Consider the following 14,223-nt stretch of genomic DNA (forward strand, 5'->3'; position numbering starts at 1 on the left):
CCGACAATCGCCGGAAAGCCAAGTTTTTCCGTCAGGCGCGCGCGGGGTCCTCCTCTTGCGCAGGCTGTCGGAAGAAGGGCGCCGTTTGCGCGCGCGCGCGCGCGGCGGGAGGCGGAGAGGAAGGGGCGCGTGCCTGGCGCATGCGCCGTGCCTATAAAGGGGGAGGGGCGGGTAACGGAGGCCCCGGTTACGGCGGCCGAGGAGACGCGGAGCGGGAGCCGCGCACGGACGGACGGACGGACGGACGGCTCGAGTCCAGCGCGGCCCGGGAGGGGCGGACGAGCGGGACGTGCGCGGCGGCGGCGACTACAGCAGCAGCCGCAGCAGCAGCCGCGGTCCCTGGGCCTGAGGGGGCGAAGGCGGGCGAGCGGAGCCGGCCTCCCCGGAGCGCGTGAAGCGAGCCCGGCGGCAGCGGGGGCGCTTGGCGGCCGGGCCCAGGTGAGGCGCCCGCTGAGTCACCGGCCGGGGCGGCGCTCCGTCTTCCGGGCGGCCTAGGCCTCGCCTCCCTCCTTCCCCGCTCGGCAGCGCCGGAAATCCCCTTCCGTCGGGCCGGCCTTGGCCCCGCAGCCTCGCCTCGCCTGCCCCGCGCGGTTCTCCGGCGCGCGGCGATAGCTTCACAACGCCCCTGCCAGGTAGGCCGGCCGCCGCGGCGAGTTGAGCGTTGCCCACGGCCCCTGTCAGGCCGGGGGAGGGGGGGGGGCTCTGCCGCGCGAAGGGGCCGCTTCCTTCGGGCCCCTCCTCGGGTCGCTCCCTGCCCGGGCGCCGCTTCCTCCCCCCCCCCCGGCAGGCGTCCCGGGCAAGTTCCGTCTCCGGCGCTCCTGCGTGGAACGGCGGCGGGCGGCCGCCTCGGCCCTCTGGAGGCAGCCGCCGAGCGCCGAGCGCCCTCTGAGCAGCCGAGTGGCTGGAAAGGCTCGGCTGGAGTCCGGCGCTCTCCCTGCCACCCAGGGCCCTCCCGGCCTCGCTGGGCGGGCAGCCGGGGCTTTAGGTCTTCGGAGCAGAAGCCACGGTGGGGCTAAATCCGGCAGGCTGGCTGATGTCCGGCGTGAGGGCCGCCTTCGGGGACACGCACGAAGCCGGCCCGAGTCCGGAGTGGCCCGGCTTTGGGGGCCTGGATGTAGGCGTCCTAGCGGGCCAGCTGATGCCTCGGCAGGCAGGGCGAAAGGCCTCTGAGCGGTCCCGGCTGCGTTGGAGCGGGTGAAGCATTGCCCACCCACCCCCGAAGGGTCTGCAGAAGCTGCCCGCTCTCGTTCTGGCTGCTCTCCTGGAGCCGTCGGGCCAGGGAAGGGGTCGAGCTGAGGGCAGGCCAGGGAGCGGGAGGCTGCGCTGCTTAAAGGAGATTCAGGTTTGACTAGTAGCAGGAATTTTCTGGCCTTAATTGCTCAACTGGGAATGTCGGGGGCCACCCAGGGAGGTTTGGATTAAAGAGCCTTTCAACTTGCACACATTGTGATACTTGAAGTGAAACTTAGTTGCATGTGTTTTTCAGACAAGCTGCGATGTCGGATTTTGTATCTGTTCTTTTTCTCCTCCTAGTTCAACTATGGATAAACGAGGTGGATTGGCAGAAGCTGTGAATGGAGACACGTCACTTAACGTGAACATAATCAGCACAATGAAGTTCCCTCATCGCTACACAAAAGTAAGCAGCTAGAATTTTACTGAGCTTTAAAGTGTAGCTAAATGGACATCAATGTGTCTCGCCCGTATTTAGAACAAGACTATTTCTGCAAGTATAGAATTAATTTGGAATCTGCTTTTCTTGTTTGGAACTTGATTTTCACATCCTTTTCCTATAATAAGGCATTACTGAAATGCCATTTAAACTGATGCCTCCCATGCTGAACAACAAGCATCTTGGGCCCAGTAAATTTCAATTGGTCATCACAGTAATGTATGATGTAAAGAGATGAATTGGTTCATAGTTGCAAAACACTGTTTTAATTATTACTGCTGTCAGTTTATCTTACTAAATGTTTTGAATAGTGAACATAATCAACTTTTACAATAATAATTATCAACTTAAATTATGCTGCTTTTCTTCTATACGTTTAGAGTAAATGTATAATTGTTCAGATTGAAATATAGACATCAAGTGTTATACTGTACAGTAATATAAAATTACATGACAAATTATGATATGGAACTATGTGCAATGCTGGCTAATCTTTAAAAGTACAATTTGTACTATAGACAAATGTCACAGACCTGGATACTTGTTACTCTTTGATTGCTATACTTTTTGGAACCAGCATTTCCTAACCTCAGAAACTTTAAGGAGTGTGGATTTCTGTGAATTGTTACATATCTTAAAGTGCTATGATTATATGTGTATGTATGTATGAATATATGTATATATGTATGTATATATACACATACATGAAATGCACATACGTGTACACACACCCATATGTTCTTTTGAGAGTGGGCATCAGAATTTCATTTTTTAATGTGTGCCAGTGTGTTCATGAAAAAAGTGACAATAAAGGTTATCTTTGGGAAACAATGCTTTCGACTATTGAAATCATCTGAATTTCAAAAGTTAGTGGCTCCGAATACATGCTGTGAATACAGCTCTTGCATTCCTGTGAATCTTTGTTATCCCAGTCAAGTCCCATTGACACCAATAATATTTATACTGATCTTTGGCATATTCTGTGTACTTAAGTGGTTTGGTTTAGTGGCTAAGATGGAAACCAGGACCCTGCAAGTTCTAGTCCTTCCCACTTTAGGCACGAAAGCCAGCTGGGTGACTTTGGGCCAGTACTTTTGCTCAACCCAACTCATCTCCTAGGGTGGTTGTGTGGGGAAAATAGAATGAGGAAAGTGTATTGGGTATGTTCATTGTATTATTTATAAAAATAATAAAAGGGGGATAAAAATGGGTTAAATGAAAATGGTCTTCAGTCAGATTCTTTGTCCGAGCTGTGTAAGATCATTTTACTTGTTAAGTAAGGCAATAAGTATAGAAGCTTTTAAGTAAAAGTACATTTCATAAAAATTCACTAACCGCTGTAGCTTTTCCCCCCCAAATCCTAAGACAAGCTTAAGAAAGTACATCCCTCTTTGTAAAGGGTTGTACAAGCCTGGGCCAATGAGCAAGAAATGTTTGACATGGTTTTAAATCCTTTAGTTTCCTACAAAATAGCTTGATGAATTTCTCTTTCCAGAATATCCCAACTTTAACAACACTGTACTCTTTGGAACACTTTCAGGCAATATATTTATATTGAATGTCATAATGAATTAGATACTGTTTTTTTTCTTTTTCAGGAAGAGCTCCTGGACATTAAAGAACATCCTCAGTCTAAACAAAGGCCATCATGTCTCTCTGAAAAATATGACAGGTAATTCTGTTACGCCTACAACATGGGGCAGTTTGAATGTTGGCATCCCAGTTTACTAACTAGGAAATGCATGCATTCCATACTATACTTTATACATTAGTAAAGTTTGGGTTTAACGCAGCTGCCTAGAGGTCTGTACTTTTCACTTAGGAATAATAGCGAATGCATCTTAATTTTTTTGTGATGTTTTATTGACTAGCCGTTAGTAAAAGGTGACTATAAAGATGATAGCTAATATGCAATTTAAATATAACACAAAATATATGTGGGGACCATTAAACTGATAAGGCTAATTAGCAAAAACCATTTTTTTCTATTCTAGGGATCTCCAACTTGATTAGCATTGTTTGCCTAATTCACTGCAAATTATAAACAATAATGAAATGGTTCAAATTCAGTATTTTATCCCTAGGTTGCACTAGTGCAGGGGTGTCAAACTGCCGGCCTACGGGCCGGATGCGTCATGCCGAAACTGCACCCAACCCCATTGCCGTCAATGGAAAAATCGCGATATCTCTCAACACATTGCGTGATGTTGCGAGTTTGACACTCCTGCACTAGTGAGAGGTCCTAATTTTGAAGCCAGTTTATATATTTGCCACTGGAGAGCATGTGGTGGTTGCCAAGGGGGCCTGTATCAGATAGGATTGCTACGATGGTGTCACTCACAAAAGAAAAAAAGCAGGAGCTTTGGGTGTGTGATGGGGAGGAGCATAGGTCATCACATCCTCAGTAGAGGAAACAGTTTCTCATACAAAGGGATTGCATCAGCTGTGACATAATGAAGCAGACAATTTTAGGAGTCCTGCACATTTTGGTTGCATTATATGTAGTTACAGATTATCTGGAGTTCTGTTTCCCTCAAAAGAAATTTGATTTTCTTCTGAATAATGGGTAGAACTCTGAACAGACAGCTTGTGAATATTGCAACATTGTTTGCATTGTTAGTGCTGTAACATTTTTCATGCAGCTAGTTTATATTACTTTTAATGTACATATTAAACAGTACAAATAGAGTACCTGTGTGATTTTTATTAACATTGCTTTGCATGTCAGAGGCTTAATGCAATAGCAGCTATAAACCTATCAAAATGCACAAGGAGGACTGACTGACCTGGAAGTTATTCTTTAGCACACAGAGGTCCCCACCCTTTTGGGCGCCAGGGAGAGAGGTTTTTCTGCGGCCCGGAGGGGGCCTGGTTTTGTGTGCTGCCTGCATCTCACGGATGGGGCTTTGCTTGTTTGTGCGGCCCAGTTGCTGGCATGCTGCGGCCCAATACCGGTCCACAGACCGGGGGTTGGGGACCCCTACTTTAGCAGATTGTAACACCCAAGTATACACTTTGAAGGAAGGTTTTGTAGGTGGGAGCTAAGTATAAATGACAGAGATTTTAACAACAGCCTTCCTGCTTAACTGCTCAAGCAACGTATTATAGGTAGAAGTCCCAGGTACTCCACCTCCCCGTGGGCAGCCTGCAAAATTGATGAGATGTTTTGGTTGGTTGATTGGCATTGTTGCCTTGCATCTACTGCTGGCTCCTGCAGTGGTTGCTGGTCTTGGCCATTTCCATCACTTCTTGTACAGTTTAGCTGAAATGGATCACTGAAAAAGTTATCTGTGATGTCAAACAGAAAAGCCTACTCAGAGACAGCCTCTTTGCTATCTCCATGGTCCAGAGGCTGTCTCTGAGTAGGCTTTCTGTTTAACGCCATAGTTAACCTTTTCAGTGATCCATTTCAGCTTAACTTTACAAGAAGGTGATGATAATGATAGTTTCATTTTTTTTCCACTGGGTGTGTCAACATATAGAGGCCTTCCTGGATTTGTGGAAGTGTGAATTTTGGAATAGAGGGGCTGAGATATGCCTGACTCACAGAGAGCTGCTTGGTGCTGGAAGTTGCCCAATGCCCTCTGGCTTTGCATCACATTTTAGCCCATGTGAGGGACTGTATGGATATGTTCTTGCCTAATTAATGGAGAATGTTTTCCTGTTCAATGTCCTTATGATTCTTCTCTCCATTTCAGCCATGCATTTTCTGAACCTGCATGTTGATTAACTTAAATTTTGATAGATATATTGCAGGGCCCTGCAGTCCTCCTCTGAGCTTCTTTTGTACAGTAGACAAATGTCTGCAGGCTATCCTTAGCCCACCTTTAAAAAACAGAAATGTTTTGGTAGAGAAAACCAGCAGAGAAAACCAGGGCTTCCTCTAGCATTAACGATCTGCTCACTGTGTTCCCCTACTCACTATTTCTATTAGAACAATGTTGCTGAAAGCAAGCATAGCTGTCTCATATTTTCCTTCCCAGTTCTGGCTGAAAAGGTACTTGGTTTCCAAAGTGTAGTTTGTATTTATTTATTTCCCTTCCAAGTCGTCATTTTAAAATTCATTTGAAAAATCTATATGAAACTCCTCTGTCCATACTGTCAAGGCAGGGCTGCGTCTCTTAAGATTCTTGTTCTAAGATTCTTACCTTTCTGTTCGGGAGCATTCCTTCCCGAGTGCCTGTCATTTCTGGTAGACTCTCCCAGGCCTGTACCATCGGGCAGAGTTGGCACGCTACAGGCTCCATTAATTAAACAGTGTCACCAGGTGGGAAGCAGGAAGTTGGTGTTTTCCATCACAGTGCTTGCCCTTGGAACAGCATCCTCCCAGAAATCCAGATGGCTCCTGACCTGGCCTGTTTAAACAGTCTTTAAAAAACTGGCTTTTTCCCCAGGCTAGGTCAGGGTTACTTACAAAAGATCCAGTCAAATATTAAAGTACTAATTTTTGTTAAAAGAACAAAAATATTACCTTGATCAACATGTTTGATGTTCAATTATTGAACCCCACTAGGCTTGGCTTCAATAGTAATCCAAAATTCAGAATGCTGGGTTTCAAGGGGCAAAATCATCTTTCTGATCTTTTGGTTGCTAATTAAACCTGCTGTGGGAATTTGCAACCCCAAGCACCATATGGAAATAAGACTACCAAAGTTTTATATGAAATGCTATATTGAAAAAAGTTTCTTGTAATGTCAAGTTTCTGAAATGTTTGTGTTTCTGCATTCACGTTTCCAAAGCAATTGAACCACTTCAGAGTTGTTGTGAAATTAAGGATGATATGCTACACTTTCCAAGGCTAGGACTTAATTAAGGAGGGTGTAATGTTTGCTTTGGTCAAAAGCACTGAGCATCTTAGAAGTTACAAAACATTGGCCTAGTTACTACAACAACAACAACAATAACGTTGGAAGGGACCTTGGAGGTCATCTAGTCCAACCCCCTGCTCAGGCAGGAAACCCTATACCATTTCAGACAAATGGCTGTCCAGTCTTTTCTTAAAAACTTCCAGTGTTGGTGCATTCACGGCTTCTGGAGGCAGGTTGTTCCACTGATTAATTGTTCTCACTGTCAGGAAATTTTTCCTTAGTTCTAGGTTGCTTCTCTCTTTGGTTAGTTTCCATCTGATGCTTCTTGTCCTGCCTTCAGGAGCTTTGGAGAATAGCTTGACTCCCTCTTCTTTGTGGCCACCCCTGAGATATTGGAAGACTGTTATCATGTCATGCCTAGTTCTTTTCAGTAAAGTAAAGGTAAAGGTTCCCCCGCACATGCGTGCTAGTCGTTTCCGACTCTAGGGCCCGGTGCTCATCTCCGTTTCAAAGCCGAAGAGCCAGCGCTTGTCCAAGGACATCTCCTAATAAGCAGGCATATACATAGAATGAAGGCTACTGCTAAGCTTGTAAGCCGCCCTGAGTCTTCGGAGAAGGGCGGGATATAAATGGAATTAAAATAAAAAAATAAAATAAATAAAATGTGGCCGGCATGACTAGACGCCAAAGGCGCACGGAACCCTGTTACATTCCCACCGTAGTGGTACCTATTTTTCTACTTGCATTTTTACGTGCTTTCGAACTGCTAGGTCAATAAAGTAGACATACCCAATTCCAGCAATGGTTCCTTATATGTTTTAACCTCCAATTCCCAATCATCTTTGTTGCTCTTCTCTGTACTCTTTCTAGAGCCTCAACATCTTTTTTACATCGTGGTGACCAAAACTGGATGCAGTATGGCCTTACCAAGGCATTGTAAAGTGGTATTAACATTTCAAGTGATCTTGACTCTATCCCTCTGTTAATGCAGCCTAGCATTGTGTTGGCTTTTTTGGCAGCTGCAGCACACTGCTGGCTCCTATTTAAGTGATTGTCCACTAGGACTCCGAGATCCCTCTCACAGTTGCTAGTATTGTGCAAGGTACCACCTATACTATACCTGTGCATTTGGTTTTCCTTGCCTAAATGTAGAACCTTACTTTTCCCCCCACTGAATTTCATTTTGTTAGATAGCGCCAATGTTCAAGTCTGTCAAGATCCTTCAGGTTCTTAAACCTATCTATTGCTTATGAGTCTTGTACTCTTCCTACTAGTGGCAGCTGGAATTATTCTTTAGCAAGGATTCATTCATATTTTTCCTAACTGGGATTCCTGGCTTGTTGCTTCCAAATAAGACAGGCACTAAAAGCCAAAATAAAACCTTTATCTATTGAAAAATACGTAATAAAGCATAGTCAGTTGCTCTTATTAAAAAGTTTATTGGTAACTTTTGAGTTAAATTCAGATCTGGAAAGATATCAACATAATTTTTCCAGATATGAATTTAGGAATCAAAATTAATTCATAGTTTCCACAAACTACAGTATTTGCCAAAATTAAAGCTATTACTCTTATTAATAGGTCTAATACTGGCAACTTGCAATTTATGGAAACTGAATGAATTTTGAATTTTGTTATTAAATGTTAAATATAAACAAGTTTCAATATAGTGTTGATGAGTTTGCAGCTGAGGTTCAAACATTTGATAACCCACTGAGTACTTTTCTTCAGTTGATGAAGTGAGTAAGCATTCTCTTAGTGTGGTTATCGAGCCTTAGCTCACATTAAGTAACTTTCTAATAAGAATCCAGTGGGTTCATTATCTAATGCTTTGCTGAAGTCAAGACTCCCAGTATCTCTTCACTTGAAACATTAGGAAGTTATTGACAAGACTCTTCCTGACAAATTCACGCTGACTACTGGTAATTGATTTATTTTCAAGTTGATTGCAGATTGACTGCATATGATTTTAGCTCTGGAATCTTCCCACATTTTCCTGTCTGACTAAATTTCTCCAAATTTAGCAACTTTTAAGACTTGTAGACTTCAACTCCTAGAATTCAACATGGCTGGCTGAGGAATTCTGAGAGTTGAAGTCCATAAATCTTAAAATTGCCAGGTTTGGATGCCCCCGCTTGGGAGTGTGAGATGGGTGGCCATGTACATTTAGATGAATAAATATTGTTGGAGAAGTAAAGGCCTAATAAGGTTTCAATAAGCTCTAATTCTTTTTTATTACTTTTGTTATTATTTTCGTATCTTTGTTAAGAACTGATATACTGTTTCTTATTTTTATTTGATTTCAAACATTCTAGCATTTTTCACCAGCTGCAGTTTATCCTATATGTACTCCTTCATGACTTGTTCCCTCTTTCCACTGCTTGCATCTGTCCATTTGTTTATATATTTATGACATGCTTTCAGTACCTCTTTTTTGAATCCATTTTCTTTTCTAATTAAGTTCTATTGAATTTCAGTTATTGTTGCTCTGAGATTATTAATTCACTTTTTAAAAAATCAAATATACTTGTTCATGTACAGTTCACTCATTTTTAATTTCCCTTAAAATGCAGAGTTCCAGCATTTCTCCCAATGGATTTGCTTCTTCTCTCAGGTCATCAATTAAGTCTTCCTGTTTTCAAGAAGAGGGGTTCTTTTTGAATCCATTTTGAATGTTCTGTTTTAAAATTGGTGTTTGATATCTTTGTACCTGCAGGCATTCATTGAGCAGATTTGGACAGATTCATGATTTATTGGGTTTTTACTGGGTTTTATTTATTTAATTTTATATATCTTGCCCATTACATTTGTCTGCCTCTGTGTTTGGTTTTGGGTTGGAAAGAGTAGCTTTTCTGACACTGAATGGTATTGATTATATAGCTTTGATGGAGTCTTCGGGAACATGTCTTGGCTTAACCTCTGTCTGTCGCTGATTATCAAATGCCAGGTGAAATGTAAAGTGATTCTGCCTTTGCAATATTGCAGTGATGGGGTATGGGACCCAGAGAAATGGCATGCATCACTGTATCCAAATTCTGGAAAGACTTCGCCGGTGGAAAGTCTAAAAAAGGAATTAGACGCAGATCGGCCTGCCCTTATACGGAGAATAGCGGGTGAGTATTATACTCATTACGAGTTACAAACTGAATGGCAAATATAGTATATATAGTAGTGCATATTGGAGGTGGTTATCCTTTGAGAGCTGAATGCAACAAAATTTCAAGTTAAAGTATGCTGATTAGTGTATAGTTAAAGTGACAATAAAGTTAATTCTATTTTCTATTTTAAATGTTCAATGCCACGAAGTGCTAATTTTGGATTCTGTCCTCAATAGAATGGATTAGCACTAAACCAATGCAGATCTTGTTTTTGTTGTTGTGGGTGGTGCTCATTTTGGATATTTATAATGGGGATCTACTGTTTTGCAAACAGAGTACTAAGTTGTCATTTGCATGCAAATGAATTGCTTAACAGGTAGGAACTATTCCTGTTTTTTCTTGTATTTATTACATCCACCTCGGCCTGTGGCTAAAATCTCTTTTCAAACCTGCAGATCCCAGAGAACGAGTAAAAGAAGATGAATTGGAGATAGTGCTGAGTCCTCAGAGGCGAAGTTTTGGAGGAGGCTGTCACGTTACTGCAGCACCTGGTGCACGTCGAGCCGGGAGCCCCCTGGAGAAAGAAAACGACTGTGTCCGTGTCATTAGCGGGCGTAGAATTGGTAGCGGAAGAATAATTTCTGCACGAAACTTCGATAAAGACCACCGAAGCAGTGAAAAGGACTCCCGGGATGCAAGAGATGTGAGAGACAGAGACCGTGAGAGGGAATACAAAGACAAGCGCTTCAGGGTTAGTACAAAAGTGGGTGAAGTAGGAATGTGGCTTGGATTTGGTATTTATTTTCTGGGTTAGCCTTTTTTTTAATGCAGGAATTGCAAATTGCAGGTTCCTTGTGCATCTTCAAATGATGGCAACACTTGCAGCCTGGGCTTTGGATAAGATAATGCTAATGTTTTTTCAGACACAAACTTTGGGACGCTCAAATTATTGAACCTGTTAAAACACTACAATTTCTGTTTTCTAGTTGGAAACAGACGGTAGTGACTCGGACCGCCGTAAGAGTTGGTGAATTTGCCTTTAAGTATAGGAACACGTCGCACTTTCCCTAAAAACCTCTGAGGGGGGCGATAAACCTCGCACTTTTCCGTCTTTGTAAATTCTCTGTTCGGTTGTCAGATCAAGTCTGTTGGTTATTAAGAGAAACCGTACTCAAAATATGTAAAAGGAAAATTAGTTGTAGTCTTGGCCTCTTTAAGGGAACATCCTCACCTCTCAGGTTTTTTCCCGTTAATTTCTTCCTTGCTGAGTACCAAGTCAAAGACTGGAGAAGACCTGGTATTTCTTGTGACTCGATTTCCTTCCCTGTGCCCCCAGAGGGAATATGGGGACAGCAAGCGTCTCTTTGGGGAACGTCGAAGGAATGACTCCTACACCGAGGAAGAGCCCGAGTGGTTCTCTGCCGGCCCCACAAGTCAGTCAGAAACCATTGAACTGACCGGCTTTGATGATAAAATCCTAGAGGAGGAGCATAAAGGACGGAAACGAACCAGGCGCCGCACGGGCTCTTTAAAAGGAGGTACTTGATGCCGAAAACCACAGTCTTGGTTACATGGAGAAAAGCTCCCTATCAGCTAAACCAAACTATCATTTCTGTTTGTTCATCTTCTGAAATTTCATTTCCAAGGTGCTATGTTAGTCAGTAAAATTAGACTGAAATTCTTCTGCTGTAAAATCAACTTTCTACTTTTACTTATGATGTTTACCTTTCTTGTACTCTAGAATGAGGTTCAGGATAAATAGGATTTAATGCAAAGGGCAGACAAATGAGCAGGCTTGGGTACTTTAGATCACCAGTGTGGTAGGACAACAGTAAGCCAAATAATAAGTCTCACACATACAGATAAATTCATAACAGTAACTATTTTGATCTTCATCAGATACTGAATGGAAGGAAAATATCACAAGTTCTTAATTTAATCTTGGGGGGCGGGGAAATGGCTATGTGTTTAATTTTTCCCAATAAGATCTTTGCTTGCTTTGTATTTTTTGCCTGTTGAACTACATTCCCCATAGCCGGCTCTTTCGAGAGTCTGTGTGCTCACCAACCAATGGCTGAATGTGCCTTAAGAGGTCTCAGGACTTCCTACAAAATAGTTTTGAAGTATGGAGTAAAAAACATTTGAGACCGCCAAAATTGGGGCAGAGCCTTTAGCAGGTAGCTTTTTGGTTTCCCTCCTGAACATTCAGCGGAGGGGCTCTTAACTTTTACCTCGAAACAATGATATGTTAATTGAGAGGAGCTTTTTATGAACCGAACTGTAGTTCTCAGAGCCAGCAGCTAAGCCATTTGGTGCCAAATATTTGGTTTGAGATGATCCTGAAAATCATTGTGGCCAGACTAATTTGGGGTTTACTCTTCCAAGGAATAGAATGCAACGGTGGAGTAACTGAGGAGGAAGAACTGCAGACGACTCTCGGCCAGGAGAGGGCAGCTGACCAGGAAGTCCCCCGGGAAATGGTCCTGCCGGAATCGGCCTCGGGAGAGTTCGATTTCAACGAGTTCTTCAACTTGGATAAGAGTGTTCCAGGCTTGGCCTCAGTGAGTACTAAAACAGCACCAACTGCAGTGGGGAACGTCTGAAAGCCAGATGTTTTATCTCTGATGAAAGAAGCTAACTTAGCTTGTTCTTTTTGCTGCATAGAAGATTTGGGTAAGACTGGTCAGTGGGATAGGGAGTTTTAAAACTGCAGAACAGCCTGTTTGGTTGGATCAGTTGCATGTCCACTCTGGCTATTGGGGCAATTCACTTCCTTTCTTGGCCTCCTCGTTTTGATGACAGTTACACAGACATCCTGCAAAGGGATAAATACTGAAAATCCTATTAAAAACATGAATGTTAAATCATTTCAGTAACACGTTACCAGTCCTTTGCTCTGATAGATTTTTCAATCAACATCTAGGAAAGAGTTTTACTGAACTTCATTTCTGCCCTTAGTGGTTGAAATCGCACAAACCCTTGCAAACCGACTGGTGTTCTCTTGAAAGGCTGCGGAAGGAAGCGACTCCACAGAATATTTGTATCTGACTAGCAGATATAACCAAATATATTGGTTGCATAATTGGTTTTGGTTATACAATTATAACCAAAATCAGTCCTAGATTTTGCTGAGATTTGCAGGAGAAAACCTAATTAGATATATAAAAGGTAAAGGTAAAGGTTCCCCCGCACATGCGTGCTAGTCGTTTCCGACTCTAGGGGCCGGTGCTCATCTCCCTTTCAAAGTCGAAGAGCCAGCGCTTGTCGGAGGACGTCTCCATGGTCATGTAGCCGGCATGACTAGACACCAAAGGCGCACGGAACGCTGTTACCTTCCCGCCGTAGTGGTCCCTATTTTTCTACTTACATTTTTACGTGCTTTCGAACTGCTAGGTTGGCAGAAGCTGGGACGAGTAACAGGCGCTCACTCTGTTACGCGGCACTCGGGATTTGACCTGCCAAACTGCCGACCTTCTGATCGACAAGCTCAGCGTCCTAACCCACTGAACCACCAAGTCCCTTAATTAGATATATAGAGCTAACCTAACGTTGGCCTGTTGAGACCTCGGCCTGCTTAGTACTCAAAATGCAGGTTGATAATTGGAAAGCAGAAGAGCAGGTGGGAAGGAGGGATGGAATGAAAGGCCATGCTTGGAGGCCTTGGAGGCCTAAGCCAGGGGTAGGCAGTCTTGACCCTTTTATGACTTGTGGACTTCAACACCCAGCTGGCTCAGGAATTCTGGGAGTTGAAGTCCACAAGTCATGAAAGAGCCAAGGTTGCCTATCCCTGCCCTAAGCAAATATGTCTTCCACTCTTCAATGTAGATCCCACTTATTAAAATTCACGGGACGTTTCCAGGGCCTCACCTAGAGAAATTTTACATTTGTACTGAACGTGCAGTATGCTTTTAACCTGCACATCAGAGACATTTGACTACCGTTCTCTGAACGTGGAGAGACACGAAAGGGAATCTTGTCTGATAGAAGATGGATACTACTATGAGACATTGTAATTGCAGGCATTTTTTTTCTCAAGGGCTGAATTTAATAGAAATCTGTTTTTACCCAGAAAGTGCAAGCACGTAAAGTGTTTTTATAGGATGGATTACCATTAGTTCTTATAGGGCCAAAATTATGCCTTAGATAGTAAATTCCTTTCCTCCAAAATGATAATCTGGCTTCTCCCACCGAAAGAGCAGTGCTCTCCTAGGCTGGTTGGTAAGGATGCATGGGATGGGATTAGGAATGTTGGGACACAGATTCTTCCCCAAATATTGGCATGGGGGACCCTTTAAAAAAAGCCAAATATTGGGAGGCACACTGTCCCCAGAGGCTATTTCTCTTTCTGATTTCACGCCAACTGCGGTGGTGTGGCCACCACTGCTTTTAAAAAACCTAGTTTGTTCTTCAACCTCTCATTTAGCGGCTAATTTATTTAGCAACAATTTACAAATAGATCAGTAATTTTTAAAAAAATTGATTTTCCAGCAAACACATTTTGTGTGCTTGGCAATAGAAGCCTTTAGTGTGAAACTGATTGTCATTTGTGAAAATTCCAATCAAATTATGGTCCCAGCTGAGCTTGTTAATTTGTGGTCTGCACTTTGCAGGGAAGAGCAAGCAGCTGAGGAAGAGATACCTAAGC

The 14,223-nt window shown here is 43.4% G+C and overlaps 1 protein-coding gene across 6 annotated transcripts in view; it reads left to right on the plus strand.

Annotated features, from left to right (window-relative positions):
• The window catches only part of EIF4ENIF1 (eukaryotic translation initiation factor 4E nuclear import factor 1), a 28,316-nt gene that overhangs the window by 851 nt on the left and 13,242 nt on the right, over positions 1–14,223 (plus strand). For 3 of the 6 annotated variants that reach the window (XM_081339023.1, XM_081339027.1, XM_081339028.1), the window contains exons 2-7: positions 1,534–1,639; positions 3,271–3,344; positions 9,466–9,593; positions 10,034–10,329; positions 10,915–11,116; positions 11,964–12,139. In XM_081339023.1, coding sequence (XP_081195149.1) covers positions 1,534–1,639; positions 3,271–3,344; positions 9,466–9,593; positions 10,034–10,329; positions 10,915–11,116; positions 11,964–12,139 — 982 coding nt within the window. Of the gene's footprint in view, positions 1–200; positions 633–1,533; positions 1,640–3,270; positions 3,345–9,465; positions 9,594–10,033; positions 10,330–10,914; positions 11,117–11,963; positions 12,140–14,223 lie in introns of those variants that run through there. The other 3 variants (XM_081339026.1, XM_081339025.1, XM_081339024.1) reach the window with 3 other exon arrangements.

Source organism: Vipera berus (assembly GCF_964194415.1).
Source record: "Vipera berus genome assembly, chromosome: 14".
In the NCBI taxonomy this organism is placed as follows: Eukaryota; Metazoa; Chordata; class Lepidosauria; order Squamata; family Viperidae; genus Vipera; species Vipera berus.